Source organism: Drosophila santomea, chromosome 3L (assembly GCF_016746245.2).
Source record: "Drosophila santomea strain STO CAGO 1482 chromosome 3L, Prin_Dsan_1.1, whole genome shotgun sequence".
Taxonomy (NCBI): Eukaryota; Metazoa; Arthropoda; class Insecta; order Diptera; family Drosophilidae; genus Drosophila; species Drosophila santomea.
Window position 1 is genome coordinate 22,393,310 of NC_053018.2, and position 27,793 is coordinate 22,421,102.

At 43.6% G+C, this 27,793-nt stretch overlaps 1 protein-coding gene across 2 annotated transcripts in view; it reads left to right on the plus strand.

The window, feature by feature from the left end:
- Positions 1-27,793, plus strand: part of LOC120448886 (MOXD1 homolog 2) — a 111,215-nt gene that overhangs the window by 50,670 nt on the left and 32,752 nt on the right. Inside the window, exons 1-2 of one of the 2 annotated variants that reach the window (XM_039631103.2) lie at positions 20,043-20,063; positions 20,143-20,298. In XM_039631103.2, coding sequence (XP_039487037.1) covers positions 20,203-20,298 — 96 coding nt within the window. In that variant the 5' untranslated portion in view covers positions 20,043-20,063; positions 20,143-20,202. Of the gene's footprint in view, positions 1-20,042; positions 20,064-20,142; positions 20,299-27,793 lie in introns of those variants that run through there. The other variant, XM_039631102.2, reaches the window with a different exon arrangement.

A 27,793-nucleotide genomic window follows, 5' to 3' on the forward strand; every position in this document is an offset into this window, starting at 1 on the left:
GACTCAGAGAAGTTTATCGCCTTTAAGTTCTTAATTGCAATTGTCTGTTTACCGGCCTGCTAATTGAAACTAATTATGCAATTATGCATATTTCCGATATGAAAATATTTATGGCAATCAGACCGTCTTCGTCGCCCACTAATTGTCTAATTTTTGGAATACTATTGTCGCCAGGAGGGGTATAAAATATGAATAGGCCAGTAAATTTGTATGTGGCTGGCATTTATGGAATTTTCATTTAAAATTCAACACACATCGAGGGGGTGAGAGCAGAACATTGACCATAAAATACTTGCTTCTAGAATTTGTTCAATTGACTTTAAGCAGAGTCAGAGGGAATGGAATCCGGAGCCTCAGGCCTACTGCCGACTCGACATCGAGAGTCTCTCTGTCAAGAGTTTTTATCTTAAGTGTCAGCCCAAGGGCAAATATATAAGCATAAGCTTAAGTATTTTGGGCGGGAAGGGCGCTGATGGGGGATAAACGATGGAGCAGGCACTGACATAGTTCTCATTAGATTGAACAATGTGTGGGAATTTTCGCATTCAATTTGGGTTTCCTTTGGCTCGGTTTTTTGGGCAACTGCCATGTGCCTCGGCCTGGCATACTTAAAATGTTTTTTGCTGGCATGGTTATAACTTCTGCCATTATTAAGATTATTTTGCTAGCCCGACAAAGATCACATTTATTTTGGTTTTTGAAAGGCTAGTGGGAAATCTTTACAGCCAATTGAGTGATTTCTACATTGAAAATTAAAAACTGTTGAATTTAAACAGGCATAAAATATAGAAATTGCCATGTATTTCACAGATAAGCACGCATCTAACTGGCATTTTAAAGATTCCTAAGACTTACTAACCGCTTACACACTGCCTTATTGGGATATCACTCAAGTGGGACAAATATTTGATAAGTTTCCATCATCCGGTTCTCGAATTTCACCCAGAACTATCATCATTTATTGGCCAGTTGACTAGCATCTGAAGTCGACACTCCCACAGCGCCGACGACAACAATAAATGTAACTCTGTAAGTCCGTTCTCGGAGTTTCCCTGCGAAAAGAAACTTTGCCCACTTTCACCCGCAGATTAGAAGACGTAGAAGTCGAACAAGTCACGCAAAGTCAAGTCAAGTCGAGTCAACTCTACTGAATTCAAGACGGGGACAGGCACTAAATGGCCTCAGTGAAACCGCTTTAAAGGCTGACATAATCAACAAGCCAAAAAGTGGATCTGAAGATAGGGATGCGGATGGGGTCCCGGCCTATTAGTCGCCCATTATTTTGTAGATACTTTTGCGATAAGCCCTTTGCCGTTGCCGCTGCTCCGAAAAAGCGGCGATGATGATGATGATGCCACACCTAAAGAGAAATACTAATTTCGTGTAATTTATTTTCAACTTTTATTACACGCGCCCCGAGGAGCGGGAGTCTTATCAAAATTTTAATTAATACGCATCTGAGAAAAGTTTTGTGAAAATGGTTTCAACGCCGAGCTGTCCCCGCTGCCGGCTGGCCAAGGCCGAAAGGGCCCCAAGCCAAGAGCTTCTTCTGACGTTAATTAGTGCCATCCGAAGTGGCTGGCGACTTTGTTGCATTCGCTGGCGGTAGTGAACTACAGCAAACAAGCCACAACAAGCCATTAGCTGTTTAGAGCAGCCAACAAAAACCAAGAAGCGATTAGTATCTTAAAAGTACTTAAAAGGTCGTTACCCTGGCCACATCTAAATGCACGGCGAAACAAAACAAAAAATCGGGAATGCTGCGAACTTGGCCAGCGACTAATTATTTAATTTCAAGTTTTAAGCGTGCCTCAAGACTGTCAGTCACTCTGAATGTAGCTTACCCCTACGGGCACCCCACCCCGATCCACAGTCTCGTAGAGACCCATCCCATTAAGCGCAGAGATAACAGATCCATTATAGGAGAATTACGAGTGCGCAACATCAGCGGAGCGCCATCAACATCACAGTCGTCGTCATCTTTTGCTAATGACCATCGATGCGATGTCGATGTTTTGTGCTTGTGCTTGTGCTTGTGCTTGTGGCCATCGCAGTACATCACTCAACCCGAAGGTTGGCTAAGAATTGACAGCAGCGGCGGGAGGGGGCTTGCTCTTGGTATTCAACATATCTGGTCGGTGTCCATCTGTTTATCTCATTTTCAAGTGGTTACGCTGCACAAAAATAAGGCGAACCGGTGCCGAAGCTTCATTACAAACTCATTAAAGTTGCTCGAAATGAAACAACAGTTTTGGCAACCTATTGACCCCATGCGTGCGCACTTTTTCCCCCAGATTATTTAGGTGTATCTGGGAGTTACATTCCATTACCATCGACTTTAGCATTAGCATTAGCGCGATGTTCTATTTGGTCGTACTGCGCTGTTAATTATCGGCGGATGATTAATTATGGCATTTCGGTCCAGTTCGAGCATCGCAAGATCTGCGGCTTGTTTGGGGTCCGGTTGGGAAAACTCCCCAGCTCTCCCTTTTGATTGGCATATGAGTAATGAGCTTTTTGTTCTGCGCTTTTTCCACATTTCGTATTTCGTTTTTTCGTGCCATGACATGCGAACATCTTGGAGTGTTTTAAGTAATTTTTCTGCTTGTACAATTTGGGTGTAAAATTGTTTTCTCCCTGATCATACCACAAGTTCTAACTTGCTAGCCCACACACACTCGTCATCGGTTCGTAGATACTTCTATCCAAGAGCTTGCATGTCATCACTTCAGAGTTCAGATACGGAGTTGTGGGTTTCGTTCTCAGCTTTTGTTACTCGCTTATTGTATTTGTTTGATTGGTCCGCTGGTGCTTTCATTACGTTCTCACAGCTGTGGCTTAGTGGCGTGCTCAGCGCTTAGAATTCAATTAGTTTTATAGACATTATCCAATTTGTTCCTCTTTCATTTGGATTCATGGTTCTGGGAGCGTTGTGTGCGTGTTCGCGGGAGTGTGAGCTCGGTATCTATAACTGAAGCGATTCGCGTGCTGAGCTCAATGGCTATAGTGGATCACACTCTCTTTTGTTCCTTAAAGCACTATTTTTTTAGTGGAGACACGCACACTCACAAAACGCCTACGCACCCGTCACTTCTTCATAAATCATAAATACATGCTGGCAAATTATACGGATGAGAAACCTCTCTGGTTCTAGTTTTGGTTCTCCTCCAGCCAGTTCTCTGCTCGCACCCAACCAAATAAATAATAGTTAAATTTCTTTCTATTATTGCTTTCCAGACGCATAAATATTTTTTTATTTAATTTTGTGATTTTTACCCTCGACATTGCCATAGGCTGTTTTATTGAGTGTGGGTGTGTGGAGCAAATTGCTTCAATTGTTATGGGGAGTTGAGGGGATTTGTGATATGTATAAGTGAACTTCAATAGGATAAGAATTGATACATATGTACATTTTATCATTGCAAATAGCACCTATGAATCCCCTCCTTTTCGGTTGTAACCAGTAAGTCAGCTTTGCAAAACGGAATTGCGTTGATTATTGCCATTAACATAACTCAAATCACCTGCTAATCAACTAATGAAATTCCATAACTTATTAATGTGCATCCCCAACTAACACACCAGCATTCCAGTCCCAATGGACCCAACACATTTCAATGCCCATATCATATGCATGGGAAACTTTCTCTGAATGTGCCGCAAAAGTACTTACCCCATCGAGGCGAATCGAATCCAATTGAGCCCAACCGAGTTGAGCGATGCAAAGTGCATAGATGTATACTAACTTTCGGCCAATATCAAAGTCATTACTCATCAGTTTCGGGCTTTAACGCAGTCTTATACACACACAGGGCGAAGACACTGGCAAATCAATTAACTGCCAAATCAATTTACAATTTATGCATAAACTTTATAATCAATAGACTTAAGCGCACGATGACTCAGCCTCGATCTCAATCCCGAATCGCCCTTCCATTCATCTTGTCAGTTTTAAAGCCAAAGCCGTAACAATTATGGAGGAGGGGCCCAGACTGAGAACGGGCAAATCCGTTAGGCCATAAAAGCCATAAATGCTCAATTACAGGAAGTAAATATGCACACTTGATTGCAGAATATTGCGTAGATGGCCAGGCCTTGGGTTCTGGCTTTTACTCAATCTCTGGCTCAGACTGCAGCTTTCGCAGAGTCTTGTCCTGGCCAAGTTGGTTGACTTTTAAAATTATCGCACATATCAAAACTGCACAAAGTGTATGAGTTTGTGTGTGTGTGTGTATGGCAGGGGGAAATTTAATTTCATTACTTTCATGTGACATAAACCGTTGTCGGATGGCCTAGCTGTATTTCGCCTAGGTCTGGTCAAAAGCCTCTGGTCGTGTTGTTTCGTCTTCCCGGACTTTATGGCTCCTTTAAGCATTTTGATAATCTATTGCGCATAACGCAAACCTCAAAAACCGCAAGACAGCCAGCACAGACCCCAAGACACTCCTCATGACTGGATCCTGGTTACTGGGTACTGGGTACTGGAACCACACCTCCTCCATACCATCCCATCCGAGCTCAAGGCCCCATCTTCGGGGCTATTAGTGCGTCGTTGTCTTCGGCGGGACAATGCCAAGTGCGCATATTTGCTTTAGCGGCCGCATCTTCGACGACGGTCGCTTCTTGGCCAAGACAACGGATAATTGCAGAAAGTACCGTTGCCCATATGCGAAAGATTCTACTCTCCCATCCCCACACTCCCCCAATCGCCAACCCAGCCCAACCAGGCCAACCAGGCCAGGCCGCAATTTTCGTTGCGTTTGCAAGATATTTGCCGGTGTCTTAGCCGCTCAATTTATGAGCGTTGAAAAGGCTTAGAAATCGGGAAGTGGAGGGGTGCTCCAAGAGGGGCCCCTTGATTATGTTGATAATGTCCGCAGGAGAAAGGGGTTAAGAGGGGCCAACGTCAAACCAGTTCCAACCGGTTCCCAGGCAGCATCTTCTTCTGGGCAGTCATATAAGCCTGTCCCGTTGCCAATGTCGTTGCTTGTACCTGTTGTTCGTGCTGCTGGCGTGCGTAAACCGCCGGAGTGCAGCCCAATATGGTCAACGCTCTTTTAACCATGTTTACACGTTAAGTGTGTTTGTATGTTAAGCATTTCGCCTCTTTCTCAGACCTTTCGCTTCCCAGACCTTACCGACATTCCCAATTGTTTTTGCAGTTGTCGCCGCTGTTTTTGAGTGTCTTGCTAATCACTTTTTGATTGTCAGAGGTACCAGAAATCACACCCGGCCCAAAGATGTAGATAGAATTGCTCCGCATATTCGGCCTGATCATTTTGTGGCCAACATGGTGATTACGTTTGTGAAAGATTATCTTGAACTGGGTAACCTTTTAAGCCTTGACTATTTGTATATTTGTTTTGATTGTATTCCCAGGTTTTTGTATTTGATATCTGCACATTTTTCTTGGTAACGGGACTCCAGATGCCACCAAGCTAAAAGGAGTTGCGTGAAAGCATATATTTATGTAAAATGTGTGTATTTTTTCGAAAGGCCCCAAAGCTGGGAGTTAAGTGACAATGCAATTGGTAAATGGCAAGCGGTCAGGAAAAAAGCTAGAGAGAACGCTATAGTCGATTTCCCCGACTATCTGATACGCGTTACTCAGCTAGTGGAAGTGCGAAGTGGAAATTTCAACACTGACAGTTTTTGGCGGTTTGTGGGTGTGGAAAAATGATTTTTAAAAAATCGAGAGAAATTTACAAAGTCAAAAGTGGCGTAACATGGCCAGATCGACTTGGCTATTGATCCTGATCAAGAATATATATACTTTATATGGTCGGAAACGCTTCCTTCTGCCTGTTACATACAATTCAACGAATCCAGTACGAGTAAAGGGTATAAAAAGGAAACTAAACGAAATCCCATATCGTGCATCTCCCTCCACCTAGCTACGTCGCTCTCTTTCCTCTTTGCGGCGGCAATATTTATATTCATCATTAATTAAGCGCTAAACAGACGCCCGCTGCGAGGAGTTTCTGGGGGATTTTCATAGGGAAATGGTGGAGATCCGAAAAGCGCTCAGCATGACATCATATTCAAGAATTGGTAAGGGAAGTCGTCATATATGCATTTATGCAGCGATGCGAGAGGAGAAATGTGAGTGCTGAATACTGAGAAAAATCGTAGACAAGTTTGGTATTATGGAGTAAGTTCAAAACTTCTTTGAATTTTCTCTGGTAACAAATTACAGGCATTCGACCTATGAACAAGAAGTTGCCCTAGGTCTTATAATATCAACCTATTCTGCGACAAATTAAAGAGAGAGATATGCTATCCACCATAGATCGCTAGAATAGGTGACCTTTTTTCTTAGTGCACATATTAAAAACTGCACGGAATTGATTTGGAATAGAAGCAACCACCGCAGCCCATCATGGAGATGTAGAGAACGATTATGATGGTGATGTTGCCGGATTGTGGATGCTGTGAGAATGGTGATGACTCCTATCCAGGCAGCGTGTTAATTAAAAGCCACTGGACGCTGGACCGGGCGCCTGGTGGGCAGGAGGAGGGCAGGAGGGACGATTAGAGGCGACGGGGAGTGAGTGCAACAACCTTGGCACTTCCTGGGTACTTAGTCAACGCTTCGGCCTCTCGATTATATCTGCAGCACTGGGGTGGGGAACACACACACTGGGTACATTTATATATAAATATGTTCTCTTGAATGTGAATGCGTAGGCAGCATCAATATATACGCTGCCCATAAATCCCCTTTCATGCCCAGTAGCTGGGGACAGGGCGATTTGAGAATGGGAACTGCAAACTGAAACTGGAACTGGGCATTAGCGTCCGCTGACTAATGATGAAATGCGTGGCATTTGCTGAGCTGGGTTGGGTACGGGTCTCATTTATGTAGAAAAGGATTAAGGCCATAAACCAAGTGGCTGACGTTGGAGCTTAGCATGAAAAATGATTGCCGGTCCAGTCATCAGTCGGTAGTTTTTTTTAAAGGCCCAGCCCCTAAGGTAGGTGTTAAAGTGCCACAGATTGTGGCCTCCGCCTCGGACTCCCCTGATCTCGGCCAGCCGAGACAAGTGCAATGGTGGAGCTATAAGCCGGGATTCGAAGTGGAATTGGGACCGGGCGGCCAAAGCCTTTGAGTTATTTGCATAAGTATTTCTGATGTACGTTGATGATGGAATTTCAGTGGCTCGATTAGGGCGGTGAAAATATGTCCAAGCATTCGTGTTATTCAGTATGGAAAATGAATTAGAAATCATGACTGGGGCGGTATTGCCAGCTCCAAACGCCCCTCAATAATTCATGCCAGGCGATTGAAATCGTTTTGGCCAACATCTTTGGCTAATTCTCGTACATTCGTCTACTTGTCTCAGCGAAATGCCCCTAAAGAAAAGTTTTTATTTTTCAACTTTCTGTCAAAGTTTTGCGGCCCCCGGAACGAGCTTCAAGTCAAACAAAGCTTGACCACATCGAGCAAGACAATGGTACCCAAAGGCGCACTTAAGGCGGTCAAAATGCACACAAATCAAACTTGGCCAGAACGGTCGGCAGACGACCGTTGGTCTTTTATTAAAAAACCGTAACTAATGATGCCTAAATTCGCAATAAAAATGAAAAACCAAAGGCACAATATGGTCCATTAGACGGCTTTGTTGCTGTTTTTGCCGAGCTATTAGAGGTTCGTCCCTCGCAATTTGAAACAATTTTAATAATACAAAATAATATTGCGCAGAGAAGCCAGAAAGGCAAACATCGTGGCTAGAAAAGCGGGTGGGCACCAGCTTATTGTGACAAATTTTAAGTAATTTCATTTTTATTTCACCAACAGCTTCAGCTTTTTATATTGTTCAAAGGCCCAAGGCACAGAAAAAAGGCAAAAAAAAAACACAAAATCAGCCCAAAGAAAATATGGCAGGACCAAATGAAGAACTCAAAGCAGCTTTTCACTTTATATAAATTTCCTTTTCGCCGGATCCCAGCCTGCTTCCGTCTCATTAAAGTCGTAGTGAGGGAAAAACACAACATTCGTAGCCTCCCGAATTCCCAGAATATTTATTTACACCTTCACCGAAGTAGAAACGCTTCCTTCTTCGACACTTTCCGCTCTTGTTTGTTTTTCATGTGTCTAAAAGGCAGACAAAGCCAAAGCCCAATCCAAATCCGAAAGCCACATGGCCCAAGGCGCGTGAAAGCCGACAAAACGGAAAATACTTCAATCAATCTAAAAATTGGACGAAAACGGTACAGCATATAGGGAGAGGTTGGTGGGACTGACACTGCGTGCAGTTAGGGAGGTTGCTGGGTGGTTGGCACCAGAAAGTGGAAAAATAATCAGAGAACTTAAATCTGTGGGCGCCATATGCCCAGCGCCAGGTCGACAAACCGACAGACAAACCGATGGCGAGGGAATCAGACAGAGACACACCCAGGCACATAAACAATGAAATGGCTGCTTAAATATATCTTCCTGTTGTATATGCGTACCCTGTAAAGCAAAAAAGGGTAATCCCCAGGGCATGACTGCTGGAAGAAAGATTTGGACATGAACAAATTCATGATTGTTATTATGATTCTTTCAAAATTCCAATGCTAAGAAGTCAGTCCCCAGTAATTGATCTAACATTTAATAGCAAACCATGAAATGCATTAAGAAAATTGTGTTTTGAAGGCAATTCAATGAGTGTCTTTGCTTCGGTTACTACCAGCCTTAATATAAAAATTCGACTTGGTTTGTTGAAACTGGAGTTTCGCCGCCCTCATAGCAATTGTACTGAGCTTTTGAAGGCTCCTTGAAAACCTATTGGAGCTATAAATCCTTTGTGTTTTCAATTTTTATTTTATTGCTCTCCGCAGGCAAGTGTGTGTGTGCGTGCCTCACCCAAAGTGTGTGTTCGTGTATGCGTGAATTTGAGTCCTTGTGGCAAGGTGAGCACCAAAACACCAAAGCGAACTCTGCCATTTTTCGGGGGAGTGACTCAGTGAAAAGAACAGAGCCAAAAATTACAACACGCTTTCAGGAACAAGGCGCAAATGCACAAAGTAGTCGAATTTAAACAGATACAGCTCAAACATGGCCCCTGGGGTTGGCCACTTCCATTGGGGGTTACTCTTGCTCTTGAGACGGGGGGTTGAATACAATACTTCCGCGTTCAAGGCAATTTAGTTAATCTAGCAATGAGTTGCCCCGATGGGGCAGGCAGAGCAAGTGGAGATGTGTGAAATTGTTGCTGGGGTGGCACGTGGGCGTCTCTAGTGTATGGTTGCAGCAGATAGCAGATGTGCTTAAATAATTGCTGATAAATAACAATAATATCGGGTACGGGGCGAACACAAAAAACGTAATTGGACGGACGCTCAGATATTGAATGTGAAGTCAGTCAAATAAAAGTTGATCTGACCTGAATAATTCTGTATACTCAATCTGGGGAGATTGCTTCATCGTTTCCGAGCCTGAATCTTGAGCACTCTTTTAATTAGAAAGCAGTGAAGCAGTCAACGTCTTAGATCTTCACATTTGCTAATATTTTGGCTATACAGCACTCATCTGTTCACCGAAGTTCTAGCTCTATCTTATCTTTATATATCTTATATCAACACTCTAAGGACCTTATTGCATTCATGCTCGATTCGATTCCCCAAACAATTCATTCAATGTAGCTCTTTATTTTCCCGCTGTTTTTCTGTCATTATTGTTAGAGTTACTTTGTTGCTGCTGCTGCTGCTCGCCGTTCAAGCTTTCGCCATTTAAACGTAGAAATAAATGACTCTCTGGCTGGAAAGTTTATTTGAACCTCGAAGCCCGAAAGTGCATCTATCGAATGCAATAATCGAATTTGAGTGAATTAAGATTGGGGAATTGGTCTCGAAGTCCTGCCACATGCGATCGTGTATGGGTAGAAAATTATCCCTAAAGTAAACACAAAAAGAGGTAGAAGGAGGCTTTCTTCGGCTGGCCCTCTCCATCCACTCGAATCTATTTTTTTTATTTGTTTGTCGATAACACTTGGCACTAAAAGGGGACCACGAGGATGGCAGCTTGCACATGTCCTGGTCGGCCTGGCCTGCGACAGCAATCAGGACTCTCTACAAATAGCAACAAGCCAGCTTCCCCTATCTCGCCCTATCTGCTCTCTGCTTGTGTTTGTGTTTTCATCAAATAAAATTGACACACACAAGTGTTAGCCGCTTAGGTTGACAGCCTTATCCTTACTTCCATTTCCGCTTCCACATCTGCTATAAGCTCTTCTTGGCTTTCCTCCTCGAGGGACTGAGAATCCTACGGCTAGGGATCCGATTGAAGTCTCCCCAACCCCCCTTTGACTTTGTTCGTCTGGTTAACTACCCCTTCTTGGTGCTTTTTGCTGTGTTTGTTTCAGGCCTGAGCTTTTGATTTGACAGTTTAGTTAAATTAAATTGGGGTTTTGAAAAAAGAGAAAACGCTATAGCCGAGTTCTCTGACTATCAGGCTTATTGATAGAAATAGGGGAAAAAAAGAACTCGACTAAAGCGTTTTCTTTTGTTTTTTATATTATAAATAATTATTAATGACAGGAAGATTCGCAAAAGAAAATATGGGAAAAATACTTATAATACAAAAGTTAAATAACACAGATTTCATTACAAATCAGAATATTCTGGGCAGTGAATTAAAACCCTTTAAAGGGACAATTCAATATAATAGGAATTAGAAATTTCTCAATTACATATGCAATTAATTTGACTTTTGACATTAAATTTGTTTACATTCGTGGAAACGTACAATCAAACAGCCCAACTGTTTAAATGTAAATTTCAAATGTCTAAATTGCCATTTACCTTTATCAAAGAACTCGTCTGCAAGTGGAATCTAGTTATGTCCTAATCGCTACTCAGACACTCCCACAAAAACACTTTTATACCTCCTTCGAGCCCGGTTTAAAGTTCAAAAGCGTTCGAGGCAACGAAATGTTTCAGCGGTAGAGTGAATCCCGGAAGGCTGGGGTTGGGTGATCCTAGGGTTTTCCAGGGTTATCCTGGGTTCGGTGGGGTGAAGTTAGCTTGGGGCGCCTTGCGATGCCTGCGTCAATTGAAGTTTTAACACACAAATGTAATTAAAACGTTTTACGTATCCGCCGCCAGGCACAAGAACCAACAGCACAAAGTGAATGGGGAAACCCTTGGCGTGTCAGGGTGTGTGTGCTGGTGTCCAGAAAGGGGAAAAGCGTTTTCCATTCCTCACATAACCAAACGCACACACCCTAACAGTTTAGTATACACGCACACAAACCAGGCCGAGACACTCGAAATTGTTGCCGGCGGATGCAATAAGTTGGTGATAAGGTGTTCATTCCCTGGGGTCCGCAGGGAAAAACCTTTTGCAAACTTGTCAAAAATCAGAGAAACGGGGAGAGGATATAAAAACGTGTTTTCAGAGTTGCTCCCCGGCAGTGAAAACAATGCCAATGTCGTTGTAAACCTTTTTTCAGCATTCGCCGCTTGGCTGCCGGGCACCCACCACCCATTACCGCCCCTCCCCGCAGAACAGCTCCCCTGGACTATGACGCAAACAATGATATTTACATTTTTTATCTTAGTGCCCCAACTTCGCACATTTCCCTCTCAAATTGGAAACAAGCCGAAGGGCTCTAGGCAACTCGGCAATTTTTTGGGGGCATTTGCTGTTGAGCGAAATAAAAACGTAGCGGGTGAGTCTCATATCAAAGCGATCATGGATTTATGGCCTTAATAATAGGCGAAACGGAAGGGACGCAAGTGGACAACTAATTAGAAAAAAGGATTTTCCTGTGCTTTTTTGGGAAATGTGTCAGTTCCTTTTCTCAAAAGTATAGGCCATAAAATACGTGAGCTGTTGGCCAAATAGAAATGACTGGAATTTACGCGAGGCTTTTATCTCAAATCTTAGTTGTTTTGAATTTAACACCACTCTTTCTAATGTGCACTTATTAAAGTGAAAATCCCTGCGTGCCCATGGAATATATTTATGAATTTCGCTTCTTAAAAGCGACCCTCAGGGTTGACAGCTTATCAAACTCCCAAACAAGTCACAAACAAAAAAGAATCCCAAAAAAGGAGCAGCTGCCACAAAGGGTGCACACACACATGTCTGCTTGGATAATATGCGGGAGGCGAGACACCATTTGCTCATTAAAATAAAAATTTTGCACAAATATTAAATAGCCGAAAATGTTTGGAGGCATATAATCCGAATGTCGCTGGCAATCCCCAATCTGTGACTGACATTGAGTGGTTAAGTGGTGAACCGGAGGGCAGTGGGACTTTCATTGAGGGATGAGTGCAAGTTCATTTTTCTGAGATAACTCTCTGGTGGCACGGAAAGTGTCAAAAACGCTTAATAAACGTCAATGTCAGGCGATTCCAAGTCAGCGTAGAAATTCAAAATTTTTCAAACAAAACACACTTCTGTCAGTCGGGAAAGACAAGGCAAGTAGGGATGGGGTGGGTGGGGTGCTGTCAGGGTTTCAGGATTAGAGATTGGGATTGGAAACCGAAGCGCAATTGAATTCGCAGAGTCAGGCGATCCGGGAAAGGAGCCCAGGACACCCAGGACACCCAGGACACCCAGGACACCCAGGACACCCAGGACACTCAGGACACACATCTCGATGCCAATCCCTCAATTCCGGCTCTCGGTTTCACACACTTTCATTTCATTTCACTTCCATCCATTCCGTTTGGCTCGCTTCGCCTCATCCAGCCGTCGTTCATTCGCTTGACAAATGGAGTGTCATAAATGCAGCCCTTAAGGGCAGACCTCCCTTAGCCCTCCATCGAAACACCTCCCACCCCTTTATGCTAAACGACACGTAGACAGGAAGACCCACCCCTTCCCACACCCACGCCAAGCAGGCCGGAGAGCTAAAAATGCACTGGGGGATTGGAAATTTATTTGAATTTGCTTTTAGTTTTTCGGGTTTGCCTGTGTGTGAGATACATTCAACAGATTTCGATGGCAGCCGTTACGGATCGCATTTAAAAGTGGTTTCAATGTTCAGACCGGGGGACAGAGTTGCCTTTCCACCGGTTGCAGTGATGGACGACAGATGTACCTAGTAGTCTAAGGATTTTCACATGACTGGAAATCATTATTTACTTATGTGCTTCCAAGATCAATATATGTATGCTGGAAAGTGATTTACTAGTAGGAAGTAGATATACTTGAAAATCCGGTATGTCGTGTGCACATTATCGACTGTTATATCCTGTGTGTTCGAGCGGGAGCAACCACTCGATTTTCCAAGGTACCAAAGAACCAAAAGATCACCACCCACCGCAGCTGCAAAAGGGACAGTCGCAGCCGCAGACGAAAACTGACAGGCATCAGCTTAACAACATGACAAAAACAATTTTTCGTCTTTATAATTTAATTTTGCTATAAAAACGCATTATTGTATAATGCGCTGGGCTTGCTCTCTCAGCTACGCCAAACGCTACTCCCCCAAACGCAGAGTGCCATCATCAGTCAGCATTCGCATTCGCATTCGCATCCGCAGGCGAGTGGGCGTGGCCGAAAGCAGAGAGCCAACAGCGTTTGGGCGGCACACTCTGGGACAATTGAAAGCGATGTATAAAAAATAGTCACTTCCTCTGGCTCGCTCTATCTCGCTTCCTTTGTTTCTTTTCATAATTCCGGTCATTTTTATGAATTCTTTTTATTTCTCCTTTTTTGCGGTATTTGTCAACAAGGACGGGGTGGCAGTGGATAATAGGGTGGGGTGGAGAAAAGTATCTGGATGAACGCCCTAGAGTTAATTTTGAGTGACGTGCAAAGTTTGTTAATTGAATTTGCCTTTTTGATATGTATGTCACATTGATGATGACGCCGCAGTACAGTGGGGACTAGCTAAGTGGGTTGTGTACATGACATTAATTGAGCGCACTAGTTAAAAGGGTTGTTTGCGCTCCCCCTCCCTTCCATTACGTCACCATCCCACCCACTCGAACACTCTGGTTATGGACAGCCATCAGGCTCAGCCGAGCTGAGTTGCCAGTTGGGTTTCGAGAAATTGTTTAATGCAAATGGGCAAATCAAGTTCCCCCTCGGGGCTACGAGACTGAGATTGCGGATAGGAGAGTGCTAAAAAACAATGGGGAGTGGAGTGGTCCCAGAAGTGGAAAATTAAACAAGCGTTGACTTTGGAAATTAGAGAATCCCTTTGATGCGTGCTGCCCAATTAGGGGTTAGAACAACAACGAAATTATCTCTTCTTATTGGACATTAAATACAATATTCTGAAGTTAGTCCAATCACGCAATTACGGCGAAGTCTCGAAAATACTTAAAGTATAGAAATTGGTAGCCGAGAAGAGAGTTTATTAAGCCACGATCTCTTTGAAGTCAAACGAATTGAAAGCGCATATTAGTTTTTAATTGACAAGTTTCGCACTCATGATTCTCACCTGATTGGTTCACTTTTCCCTATGTCCACTGTTCACTTCCAATAATCCGGATGTAACTCTTTCTGTGCGTAGTGCTCCACTTTGATTTTGATTGTTTGCAGCTGCATTTCATTCGAGCACGTTTTAAGCCATCCTTCCACATACCATACCACACCCTCTTTCCAGTGCCCGTTTTTAATCATTTTAATATGCCACTTTTTGTCCGGCTGTCCAACGATGCTTAATGCATCAATGAATTTAACAGTGATCAACGGACAAGTGCGGAGGCGGAAAAGTCGGGAATTGGAATTGGGGCTGACAAATGGCACGAACTAATTTATATGCCATTGCATACGTTCATGCAGCCTTAGTGGGCAATAATCACTGGACGTTTTAATGTAATATGACCATTGGAGAACATTTAACTCGTTCAATTGCTGTCGTTCTCATCCCTGCTCTTCCATTTTCCGCTGGGTTACAAATTGCCACTCTGACTGAACAAGACAAAGTGATTGATATTTAATCTAAAATAAAAGCCAAAAGTCCGTTGGGCAATTTCAATTTTAATAAAATGCCTTTTATCTGCATGAATAGAGGGGGAGGAAAGATTGAAATGCAGTGGGTCGGTGGGTGTCGGTTGGGATGATTGAAAGATAGGAAAGATGAATGAAGGGTTCTCCCAATGAGATCTATACAAAGTTTACAATCGGAGGGCGGGTACCGGCCAAGTTGCATTGCATTGCACAATTTGTTGCTGTTTGATTTCATAAAATATTAACTTGCAATCTGCAGTGTCTGCATATATATGCTGCTTACGTAGAAAGCCGGCCCAAGTCTAGGGTTAGGCAAACACACGCAGCTCCCGAAAATGAGATTCTGACTGAATGATGGTCAGACGGACAGGCGGATAGCCAGGCTGGCTTAAAATCAACTAAAAGCGATTTAATTTGCCAAAGTCCGAGATGAAGAGCACTCTGCCTACAAGCTCCTTCGGTTTTTGGCTGAGGCTTCTATACCATCCAAAGCACTCAGTGTGCACGAACCCCCCTTGAACACACTTAAACTATATTAATTGATATACTTGCTCGCAGCGGTAATTTAAGCCAACTCAAGTCGTCTGCCAATGCCAATATCATCAGACCGACCTGCCCCTCCCCCATGCCTCCAACTACTCATCAGCATTATCAGAGGAGGAAGTGGAATTGCTTGGGTGTGGGGCCTGGAGTCTGATTTTGGGTGGAGATTTCGTTTCTTGATGACTTTGCCCAGAGGCGCGCTCTCTTTTTGCCGCTGACATAAGGGAGAGTCTGCTCTGCCGAGAGATACATCGGAGATACATCGGAGAAGACTTTGTGCACTCCTACAGGCAAATAAGCAGGCAACATGGCGGATACGTAATCAAATGTACATAAGACATCAAACGACGACGGCGGCGACGCCATCAAAACCATCCTAAGCCAAAACAAGCGCGGGCGAGTGTGTGAGCAGGAAAACTCACTCGGTTCTCCGAAAGACCTCCTGTAGCATACATCAAGTGCAGTCTAGAAGGCTGGCCGACAGGCAACCGAGAAAATGGCGCAGGAAAGGAAGGACAAACAGTGCACGGGAAAACAATTTACAATGCCACCAATTTAACAGGATGAGCGGAGGCGCAGGCTCAGAGGCGGGGAACGGGGGAACGGGGGAATGGGGGAGCTGCATACAATTTTGGCACTGGCAAATGGCAATAGATAGCTGGGACAGTTAGATAGTTGGCAGCAAGAAGGGGCGTTTCGCAGAGGGGCGCTCTACAAGTTCTCGGGAAATTTCGAGATCAATAGTTTAGAGACCCAGAGGCCTCTACCTCCATTCATCACAATTTTTCCAAGCCGTTTCCCATTTTTCCGTTTTCCCCGGAGCTGACTCCATCTGAATCATAGATTCATATAGGCTGCAACCTTTCTCAAAGAGTGAAAACTCCAAATAACTTTGCTGGCAACTCTCCGAAGGCACATATTAGTTGGTCTGTGTGTGAACAGAAAGGAGAGCTAACATTTTGATATTCGTGTGATATGTGTAGTGGGATTCCGGAGGCAGTGAGGAGGGGAGCCATAACCAACCCTTTTGCTGTACGACTGCTCCGGAGTAAATCTGTAGTGGGCGCTTCGAGTGGGGTGGCCAATAAGTTTAATGTGTGCTGCGAGCATATTCTAAGGCTTTTGCTGGCCAGCTGTCAGTTCAGCTGAGTTCAGATGACTTGAGCGGAGTCGAGTTGAGTTTGCCGTGATGACGGTTCTCCTCTATGTACTTGCCTGAACTGTCCCAGCTGACGTTGAATTATCATAAATTGCCAAAGTTTGTTTTTGGCATAACAAAACTTGGGCTGAGGTCCTCCACGCCACGATCCACGATTCTGCGAATGGGAGTGTGAAAAGTTGCCACCAGGCGAGAATCAGGACAATTAGGCTCATGTTGTGTGGCGGCGCAAAGGGTTTTCAACATTGCAGCGGCAAAGAGTGGAAGGACTTTGCACCAATCTCCTCCTCCTCTACGGCACATCCTTGCCTCATAATCCTATTAAATTCACGTTGCGGCCTGGAAAAGCAAAGTAAAGCAAATGGCAGGGGGAGAAACGCAAAAGGTGCTTAATTTGTGCGCTGCTTTTATTGATTTCTCCCTTTCCCCATTCCCCGCCCCCGCCACGGCCCTGCACACACATATTAGAAGAGCAGCTCCGGCTAAAAGGCATTAAAGTCTTGACAAGGCTATTAAATGCTTAAGAGGCAGCGACGTTAATGACAACATCGCAAAAAGGCCAAACCAGGGCAAACCAGGGCAAACCAGGGCAAGGAGCTGTCTGCTCGAGCAGAAGTAGTCAGGCAGACGCGACGAGAGCCGCGCAAGGATTACAATTTACGAGTCCTGCGAACCATGAAGGTGTGATAAAATTTCAGCAATTAAAAAAACGTGTGCGTTGACAACGACAACGGGATCGGGAACGGGAACGGGATTCAGCTGGAAAAGAAGGTGGAGGAGCCGTTGGGTTGTTGAAACGCAGCGTCGAAGAGCTGAGGGAAGTACAACAGGAGAGTCGTGTCGACGTGGAATGCAACTTAAAAAGAAAGTGGAAAATTTAAATTTCCATATAGGTCTTAAACAAATACTCTTTAAAATTAAAGAAAAACTGCTTAGTAACTTAATTTTTTTATTAAAACTTTCGACTTCTGTTGTGTTAAATATTTGGACTGAAATGTGTAGCATACTTATTGGCTCAAAGATGTGATATATCACCAAATCTATCTAATTACGCGGAGGGCCTTAAAGCCCCTAAATTTCCCTTTAGTCGAATTCGACGACGTTTCTGCTTCTTCTCCGAGAGCCTTTGTGCTGCCAGCACACACACACACACACACACCCCAGGGAAGTCACCCATACACCTTTAAATAAAGTTGCGAGCAGTTTAAACGTCGCGACGCGTCGTTGGCATTTAAGAGCAGCTCCAAGAATATTGCAAATTTATGCGCCTTCCCTTTTTGCATAATTACCCCTCGACGACCGTGGGTAACCTTACCTCTCCCCACGCACCTCCCATCATCCACCCCGCGCCTTGTTCCATCCAGCGACCACGCCCACGCACACGCAGATTTTGATAACGTCGCTTCATGTTGGGTGCTTGCAACATTGCAGCGCGTATTTTTAATTTCCGTCAGTTGCCGCTGCCTCTTTCCCTTTTTTCTAGATAAGCGGGAAACATGTCAAGGTATGACTATGTGTATGGCTCTATGTGCGAGTGTGTGTGTGTGCCGGTTTGGGTAGATAATGTAAAATTAAAAGGGAAGCTGTGCAAAACAGGCATAACGGGAAGAGGAACTGCGCGCCTGCGATCTTGAATTATGCGTTCCCAGATTACCTCCCCTTCCCTCCCCGCCGAAAAGGGACAGCAAATAGACAGAAAGAAAGGGAGCGACGGAGAGGTATAGTTATCGCGCCATAGCTGAAAAATATTTCTACAATTTATGTTAAATGTTTCGCCAGGGCGGCGGCGAAGCGGGAGAAGAAAAACTTTTAATTAGCTAACTAAAATGGCAAATGGCGCTTGGTCTGAGATATGATTAATTAAATGCCGGCATGTAATTCGGTCGGTAACAACACGCAGCACCGGATCCAGATGATATAAATTGGGGCAAATTAATTGCAACAGCCTCAGGTGTGTGTGTGCGTGGGGAGTGGGCCCCTTCGCTTGCGTGAGTTTGAGAGAAATTTTTGAGGTAATTAAGTGATGGAAAACTCTCGTTTTGCTATCAGAAGTGATGGGTAGGGGTAGGGTTCTTTGTCGACGATAAGACAGATGGACAACTTTTTTCTATACGCCATAATCTGTCAGCCAAGATAAAATAACTTGGGAAAGTGCACATCCTGTTAAGTGTGATAAAAGATGGGGCATTAGCAGAAATAAATCAAATTCTCAGGTGGAGGCTGGAGGCTGGAGGCCGGACCAAGGAACTGACCACCAGCTGCGTGTTTTCTCGTAAATTATGGAGAATGCAATCTCTCAAATGAATAGAGCAAAGTTATTAAATGGAAAATGGAGAAATAGAAACCAAACAATTTAGTAATTCAAAAGTAAGCTCGTCTGTACGGACGCAGCATTTTAAATTCAAAGATTTAATAAGCAATAAATCTTTTTCAATTTCAACCGATTCCTGACAGAGTAAAAGCCAGAACAAGCCGATATGTCTTTCAACCGATTCAAATGTAAAGCGTATGTTTCATAGATTCAAATGAAAACAAATAATTAAATCAATACAATTTTGAAATATCCGCACTGAAGTCCATCACTGAAGTCCCGAATTCCATCAGCTTCAATAACGGTCGAACAGCGAAGAGAGGCTCCCAATCCCCATGCCCATGCCCATACCCATACCCATAACCACACCCATCCCAATTCACTTTTGACTTTGCCAACATCATCAAAATTTTTGCCAAACAACAAAAAGATGGAGAGCAAAGAAATTGGGGAGATGCGGCTGACAAGGGAAAGATGGCAAGCATAACGCCCATTTCCAGTCAACTGCCAATATGAAAAGCCGCATCCTTTTACCCGGCACCTAGCCACCCATCACCGACCACCCACCCACCACCGCCCAGCACTCAGCCACAACAAGCTGAGAGAACATTTTCCAAGTATTGAGCAGGCAGACAGGGGTCATGTTGTTATATGTATAAGAATTTACATACACCCACGTATATCTGGCTTCTGTGTTCGACGAGGCTGGCCAAAATGTGCAAAGAAATCGGAGGAGAAAGAACGAATAGGGAGACAGGGACGAGACCCACGAACATTTTTGTATTTTTAAACCGAAAAAGGGTTTACCCATCTGCTTCTTTCCTTGGTCTTGGGCAAAACTACTTACAGAACTTTAACTTTGACAACTCTGTCAAAACACTTGGAAGAGCCAAAGTGCAGGGTCTTTCTAGAAAAAAAAAATCAGGTCCTCCCGGACTCGGTGGTAGATTACTTCACCAAAAAATATCATTTGAAATAGGCGCTCCTAGAATAAAAACGCTAGAGCCTTCAAGCTGGAAAGTTCGGGATTCCGAATTAAAAGAACAGGAAGACTTCTGATTAATGATATTAAAAAATATCCGATATCTCGTTATGTTTCCGAAACGAAACCGAGAATATCCACAGAGATGCAAAAGCCCGTAGTAAATTAAGTATTTTTCTCTCATTGTTCCCGCATTCATTCTTTTGCATTCATTAATCCCCGTTCGCTTTCGCTGCATTTAATTACAGGATCGACACGTCACACGGAATGGAGACCCCGAGCCGGTGGTGGATCCCTCGCAGGATTATATGCTGATGCTGGGCTACGAGAATGCGACGCACACGGTCCTCCGCTTCCGACGCAAACTGGACACATGTGACCCCAGCCACGACATCGCCATTACGGTGAGTTCAGTCTATCCGGAGTCAACGGTTTAATAGATACTTGTATACTGGACAAACTTTCGGCTGCTGCAAGTTTGTGCCCTGCAAATGTATACTCTCTTAGGGAGGGTATAAGGGAGTATGAGGTCCTGCCTGACTCATAGTTTATGTTAATAAAAGTTTCGGAGTGCCGGCTCCAAAGCTACTATGATATGAGCGACTGCCATCAAAGTACTCAAGAGATTTCGGCTTTTCTCGGGGGAGGAGTTCGAGGACGTACACTGGGAAAAAATAATTCGCATTAGTATACTAGTTATTCTGGATACTCGTATATGAGGACAACATGCGGACGGGAGCGAGTTATTTGAAATGGCTTAAAACAGCCTACACGATCAAATTCGTTGATCAAATACATGGTCTTATTAGTTAAATTTTTATAAATACCAAAAGAAAATCAAAATTTTGCATTTTCAATTCCTGCTTAGGGAACGTATTATGGTATTGATTAATTTTCCAAGGTTTAATTTTAAAAAGTTTGTTTTTCTGTGCAGGGCAACGAGTGGTTCCCGTTTCGGCAGTAACCTTAACCAAATATAAACAGTGAAATTTGTGGCATGCTAAGCATACGGAATCAGCCCCGAGGCCGCTTTCTTTTTCCCAGACGCAACAAGCAAGGATCAGAGATTACGGATTGCGGATTAGGGGTTGCATCCCATCCGTTAAGCTCTCCTGCCGCCTATTAGCTGCACTCCAAGGCCATTCCAATCGGTTCATATTGGCTGCGCAATTAGTTGTCAAATCTCTCCATCGTCAGCCAGCTTTAGCACTCTATCAAAGCCGCAGATATTGGGAAAACCCGGAAAGCGGGCGAACAAGTCATAGTGATAAAAGTTTTATCACGTATAACTTAAGCGTAAATCTTAAAGAAAACTTTCTGGTTAACTTGAGTAAACAAAGCGCGTGGCGCAAACACCCAAATACTTCCCGAAGGGAAAGGGAAAAGGACACATATGCCAGACATGGCGACAAGGACCAAAGGCAAACTGAACGCCCCAACCACGAAGAGTATACACATATTGAGATATAGTGTGTCTCAAGTTTGAATAACCCAAAAGGAGCGGGGTGGGCAAAAAATGTTATGCAGAGTCGCGTGTGTTTGTTTGTAGACACATTTGGTTATTGCTTTATCTAAACGGTTCTAGTAAATCCCCTCCCCTTCCCGATCCAATAACTAAGGACATTTTTGTGGAAGGGAGCCAAGCATTTTATTTGTCTAGCATATTAATTGGATCTTGTCGCGTCATCAGTAAACCCGTATGGATGGGGCTGAGTGGAATACCGGGGATTGGCAAATGGTGGGACCCCACCTCACCAGGAAAAGTCTTTGGCCGAATCGCCCTAGACAAATTAGTTTGCAATAAGCCAGTACTTAATGTTGTTGTAGCCTTGCCAAGCTCTTGTTGGGGGCAATTTTGGAGCACAATGCAAAGTTTTAATGAATTTCTGTTTCAGCTGACCCCGCTCTACGCAGTTCGCTTAAGTTTGCCGCTGCAATTTACCCTGAATCAGGGAGTGGATAAACGGAGATGGTGGCGGAGCGTCCCAGCTTTCCACTATTTGTACAATCCAAATACCCTAGGACCACAGGAAGTATTTGCTTTCACAAATCCAGTTGGTTTTGAAACTGGCTTTGAAACTCATTGAAAAGTGTGTGTTTTAATCAAATTCCTTGAACTTGTATCACCCTTATCTATTTTAAACATGTGCAGTAGTATTTTTGTATATAATTAGTTTAAAGAATGCGTATCAACCATGAAGATATCTTGAGTGATTAAAGTTCTACATTCTTCGTTCCAATAACCAAACTTGGTGGTGTAGGTTATAATAAATCCCTAAATCTCTATTCCTATTTTCACCAAATCAAAAGAAGTTATCCCCATTTTGGCTTTGCTTTTGTGCTTTTCCCCAACTTCTTCACCGATTTCCGCTATTGCACCATTTTGGGTAAGGTATTTTGCATCTTGTCCGCTCCCTTCCTTCGCCATCCCTGGAACTCCCCCGCCGTCCCATGAATAACAAGTGAACTACAACTTGCAGTTTTTTGCATTAAGTGGGAGTGGGGTGTAGAGGTGGTGGGCAGTGGAGTAGGAAAGCAGAAGCAACCATTTGGCAAATTAAGCGCTGTTTGTTGTGCATGCCGAGGGGAGGAGCAGGAGGTGGATGAGGCGGTGGGGAAAATTAATAATGTATTGTGTGCAGAGCCATTTGCAAGGTTTGAGTTTGGTTTGTACAGAACTTTGAGGTCAGCGTGCGGGGCATGATTTGCCATGCACTTAAAAATTTATTAATTGTTTGCGTTTCTGCAAGAAGTCCTCGCCCAAAAGCCCCGAGATCGCCCCTAAGCAGACCCACTTCGTTTTCGTGTTTAACTAGCGGCAACTGTGCTAATTTCAGCAAAAGCTCGCTGGCAGAAGAATACATTTCCGCAAAAGGTGTTCCACTTTGTCTTTGGCCTAACAATCTCGGCCCACTTCAGGCACCTTTGAGAATTAAAACTCCAACCCTTTGATGTACCCAGAAGAGGCCAAGCATATGAGCATATCAATCTAAGCCGCTCAAGTGGCATAAGTATTTTAACGCACCCCGCCAGATCTGACCCGTTTTCTCATAATAACGCCCAAATTAACCCCGCCAGGAGATGAACTCAAGCCGAGCATGTATTTTTGATATACCGAAATACAAAATTCCAGCTGTTTAAGTCCATAATATAAAATCCTATTTTGGATAACTTTTAGCGATTTCAAGAATTTACCCAGCCCACCTACCCCGAGACACAGAATATTCCGGCGAACGGTCATAAAAAATGGAATAAAAAATTGTGCAGGGTGCTCGGGGCGGATTCAATCAGCTGCTCAACCTTTCGAGTTGCCAGTGCTCAATTAAGCGTATACAATAAATTCCCTGGCCGTGTAGCAACCCCTATATCGATATAGGAGATACGGTACTCGAACGTAGAGCATATGTGCGAGGGCATGATCTCGGGAAAAGTTCAAAGTTTGTCTCGACCACTGTTTCTATAAATAAAAATAAAAATTGTATTTATATAATTAATTGTATCAGTCGGAGGAAATTGGCCATGCGAGCAACCCTTTTCGCTGGCTCCCGCTTTTTTTGGGCTCATACATAAATAAAACTGCAGGGGTGACAAAGAAGTTGCACGCACCATGAAACCAAAGTGGGTGGTGGGAGGCAGGCAACCACAAAAACGTCAACCACAATACAAAAATTACAGCCACTAAAAACCGCCAACGACATTGGCGACGACGAAGTTGAAAAATATCAATCGATGTGGGTTCATTTATGTGTAATGAACATTAATGGAGCGCAAAGAGCGTGACTAATAACCAAATTACCAATTGGCTAAAAAGAGTCAGGACCGCAATGGACAGATGACGTCATGGGATTTCTATAAAAGTCTATGGAATCTTTTATAAGAATCTTTTACAAAGATAGATACATAGGTGGTAGGGGGCTTGCAGAGGTGGAATAATAATACTGCGCACAAGCCATAAAATACCATTAAGTACGTCATTTCAATTTGATTTCGAAGCTTAACTTTGCTTAATGCTAGGGCGTAAAATCGAAAATGAACAAAAAAGTTGAAATTGTAAAGTTTTCTCACTGCGTCGGTCAATTCGAGCTCATTAAAATATTTTTAATGATATCCTGCGTTATCTCGAAACTTTGACACTTAAATCTAAACGGCCACTGGCGAATTCGAAATTATGGCGCAAAGTAATCACAAAAGGATTAGGAAGCGACTGTCAGATAAATTTGGGATGCACAGATTGAGACACATTTATCACTTAATATTCCTGTCCTTCGTTCTATCGTTTGCTTAATTATTCCTCCTAATTTCCCCCACCACTTGCAGTTTTTCTGGATTGATAATAAATGGCTTTCAATTTATTTGGGCCAACAATAGGCGCTCGAAGTGTTTTTGTCGTGGGTTTAATTAAATTTTCTCAACTCGCTTAATTGCCCTACGCCCACTGCAAATCATTAAAATCTTTATGGGCCGGCCATCACCCTGCCAATAAAAACCCTCAATTTGACGACGTACACAGAATTGTCATTATCAGGCTACTCCATAAGACCATCCCGATCAAATGGAAAATTCCCCCTTTAGGGGCATTATATGTATTTGCTCTTCAAAGCTTTTGTTGTGATTTATGCATAATAATTGAGTAATTACAATTTTTAATTTCCCATTGACTTTCATGTTGCATTATTATTATTATTGTTATTATTATTTGCTTAGGCCAACAAACAACGCAAGGGAGAACAAAAAGAAACTCATTTAAAATGCTAATTTTCTAAACTGGGCAAATTATAATTCAACTGAGACCAAAAGCAACATTCCGCGCCGAAAGTGACAATTAACACTAATTGTCATTATAATAATTTCATATTGTTTTTTGCTCTTAGTTGTTGCTACCACTAGAGCTGTTGTTGTTCTGGTAATTGTTTAAGCTTGCCACGGCATTTTGCTGTCCCGACAATTTAAAATGCAAAATCTGGAGTGGAGGAAAAAATCGTGGGACGAAAACTTTGCCGTGTGAAGTTCAGCTGAGTTCGAAGCCGGGTAAAAATATTGTTTTTAATATAATTTATGTGCCCGGTGCAGGGCCCAAGTCGAAGTAGTTCTGTAATGGAATTATGCCCCTCTTCTGCACGCTCTGCTCTCCATCAGATCCGCACATGGCGCTACAATTTTTGCTATGTGTTTATTATTTTAACACGAAACTTGCACTCGAGGTGAAGGGTGAGTTCTGCGGGGAGTTTTCCCCGCTTGTAAACAGTAATTTTTGCCCATTAATGGCGGGTCCTTGCATACTCACATATGTACGTGCATATATGCTGTACATATTATTGTTTCCTCGCAATAAGGACATAGCATAGGAAGGAGCAGAAGAAAAAACAAAAAGGCAACAAGTCAAGTCGACAGTAATTTTCAACACTTACCAGCGGGCTAAGGGCCCAGGGTGCCCAGAGTCGCAGAACCCCAGGACCCCGGGATTCAAAACCCCAATGGCCATTGCAATTTTACATCAAAGCAGCGAATTCTTCGAAACAAATCCAACCTCAGTGGGGGAAATCCTGTGACGAACGAGTACATGAAAGTGGGCTCTAATGGAAAGGCGGCGATTCCGCAGAGAAAGCGTTTTGGGGAACAGACATTCGCAGACATTTCCCTTCCTGGCGCTGACTTTTGTGCAAAATCGTGCCATAAACACGACCTCCCAGCACCAACATTCAAACAGTCCACATATGTGAGCAGTTTGTCACGGCATAAGCTAGAGCTTGGGGTCTTCAACTTGGGGGCTCCAAGGAGTGCAGCTATGGATTCGCGTCACAGCAGAACGCAAAAACCAAAACCAAAGCACTGACTTTTATAATGAATTATTAGTGGAGTGCACCACTCGAGTGGTCGGGGGGGTTGTGTTGAATGTGTGGTGTTTGTGGGCCTTGCGGTTTCAGCTTGGCACTTAAAAATTTAATAGGGCTGCAACAGAACTACCGGCTCGGCGTGCAAGACCCCAAAAAGAAACCACCTGAACCCCAAAAAGTATGCAAATAAATTTAAATTGATTTAATTTTTCAGGTTTTTTGTTGAGCTCGGCCAGCCAACTGGAAATCCTTTGGCACTTTGTTAGTGCCAAAGTCACAAGAGCATAACCGAAGATTTTAACCTTTGCCCCGAAAATAAATTAATGGCAACTAAAAGCCGAATTAAGTGCTTAGGGTGGTCAGCAGCTCCATTACTCCACACAAAAAAAAACATTTATGCTGCAAAGCTTAAGTGGTCGCTAAAAAATGATGAAATTAACCTTCGGCCAAAACGCGGAGGTAGATTTTGGGATTTGGGAATTTTGGGAATTGGACTAGCCTTGTTCATTTGCTGTTCCCGCTTATTACGCCTCACCATGTTTTTCACATTCTTAGGGAACCGTTTTATGTTGATTGCTTTGAAGCACACAATGTTGGCAAAAAAAAAGCGGCAAGCTGTGCCACTCTTAGCCCCTGCAACCGTGAAACTCCTTCTACACTGAAAGCCTCTTTTGCAACGCAAACACTCTCATCTAAACCAGACCACTTTACACTGCCCGAGCAGCCAAACAAAAATTGCGCATAATTCCGGCTCTGTAAAAGTTTCGAGGTCTGAGCTGGGCTCCGCCACTTTACCACTCCTCTTCACTCCACTTCAGCGGAGTTCCGCGCACGGAGTTCTAAACGTTGCCCAGCCCAGACTGAGGGCCTGAAACCCCGTCCTCGTATATTTGTCAAGCAAATGGAATAACCGCTGCAATTGCTACAACGTCAAAGCCAAACAAAAATGTTATTTGCCGCTTTGCCCAAAAATCAAGTACACAACCAGTTCGCAGTCCAAAAACGCAGTGCTGCCAGCGGGCTTGGTTTGGGGGGAGTGAAATGTGGATTTTGATGTTTCCTGGTACCCAAACGGTGGTCTAGGCGGAGAAGGAGGTCGTTTGGTCCTGTAGTGCGGCGTTCGCCCAGTCGCTTTATTAAAGTTAAAGCCCAGCATTGTCCCTTTTTACACATGAGTTTTCGAGTTGACGAGCTCCGAATCAACGAGCAAATCAACCAACGAATGCACAGTCGCAGGACGAGAGAAATACCCAGAATAGAGGGAACCATCGGGGCAGCACATATAAACTGTCAAGAGATTCTCGTATACCCAGATTTCCAGCTGCACCCATCGCAGAAAACAATCCAAGAGTGGTGGGGTATAAACTGGTCAATCAGCCTTGGTTATTCGGAATGACCCTAAAATGGCATGCCATGGAAATGTGTATTGTTTATAATAAATCCGAGTTGCTCTAGTTAAACAAAGAAAAAACGCTAAATTATCTATTTGTAGAAAAACTTTCAAATATTGCTTTTTTAGTTGCGCAACTCTTGTTTTCTTTAATAGTCCCTAGAAAGTGGTCCGCACTTAAGATTAGCCCAATATAATACTTACACCACTTCTTATTACATAAATTCATAATAGAAATGTACCCCTTCCATAGTAAGAGTACATTCGCAAAGAGTTCACTTTTCGACCCAGGCCCGAATTTACCCCTTTTTTCGGACTGTGATTTTCACGAATCGCGCTCAGAAGTTTGCACTGGCGGTGTTGTTTCTGCTCCGGAGTGGGTGCGGTGGTAGATTGGGTTTTGGGATCGGGTGGTGAAGGCGGTGAAGGCGGACGGACTGGGGTTCCATTTTGATGGTGTTGTGGCACTCGAAGTGCATGTGAAACGTGCACACCAAAAAACCGAAATCAAAGCAGCAGGCAAACCCAACACAACGCAATGGGAAACGTTTGTTTTAATGCCCCAAAGCGACAAATATTGAAAGAGAAAGCGCAGAGAAGTCGGAGCCTGGGTGCTGGGACTGCAACACTAAACTCCAGTAGGCGATTTAACTGCCAAAGTAATGCAATGACAAA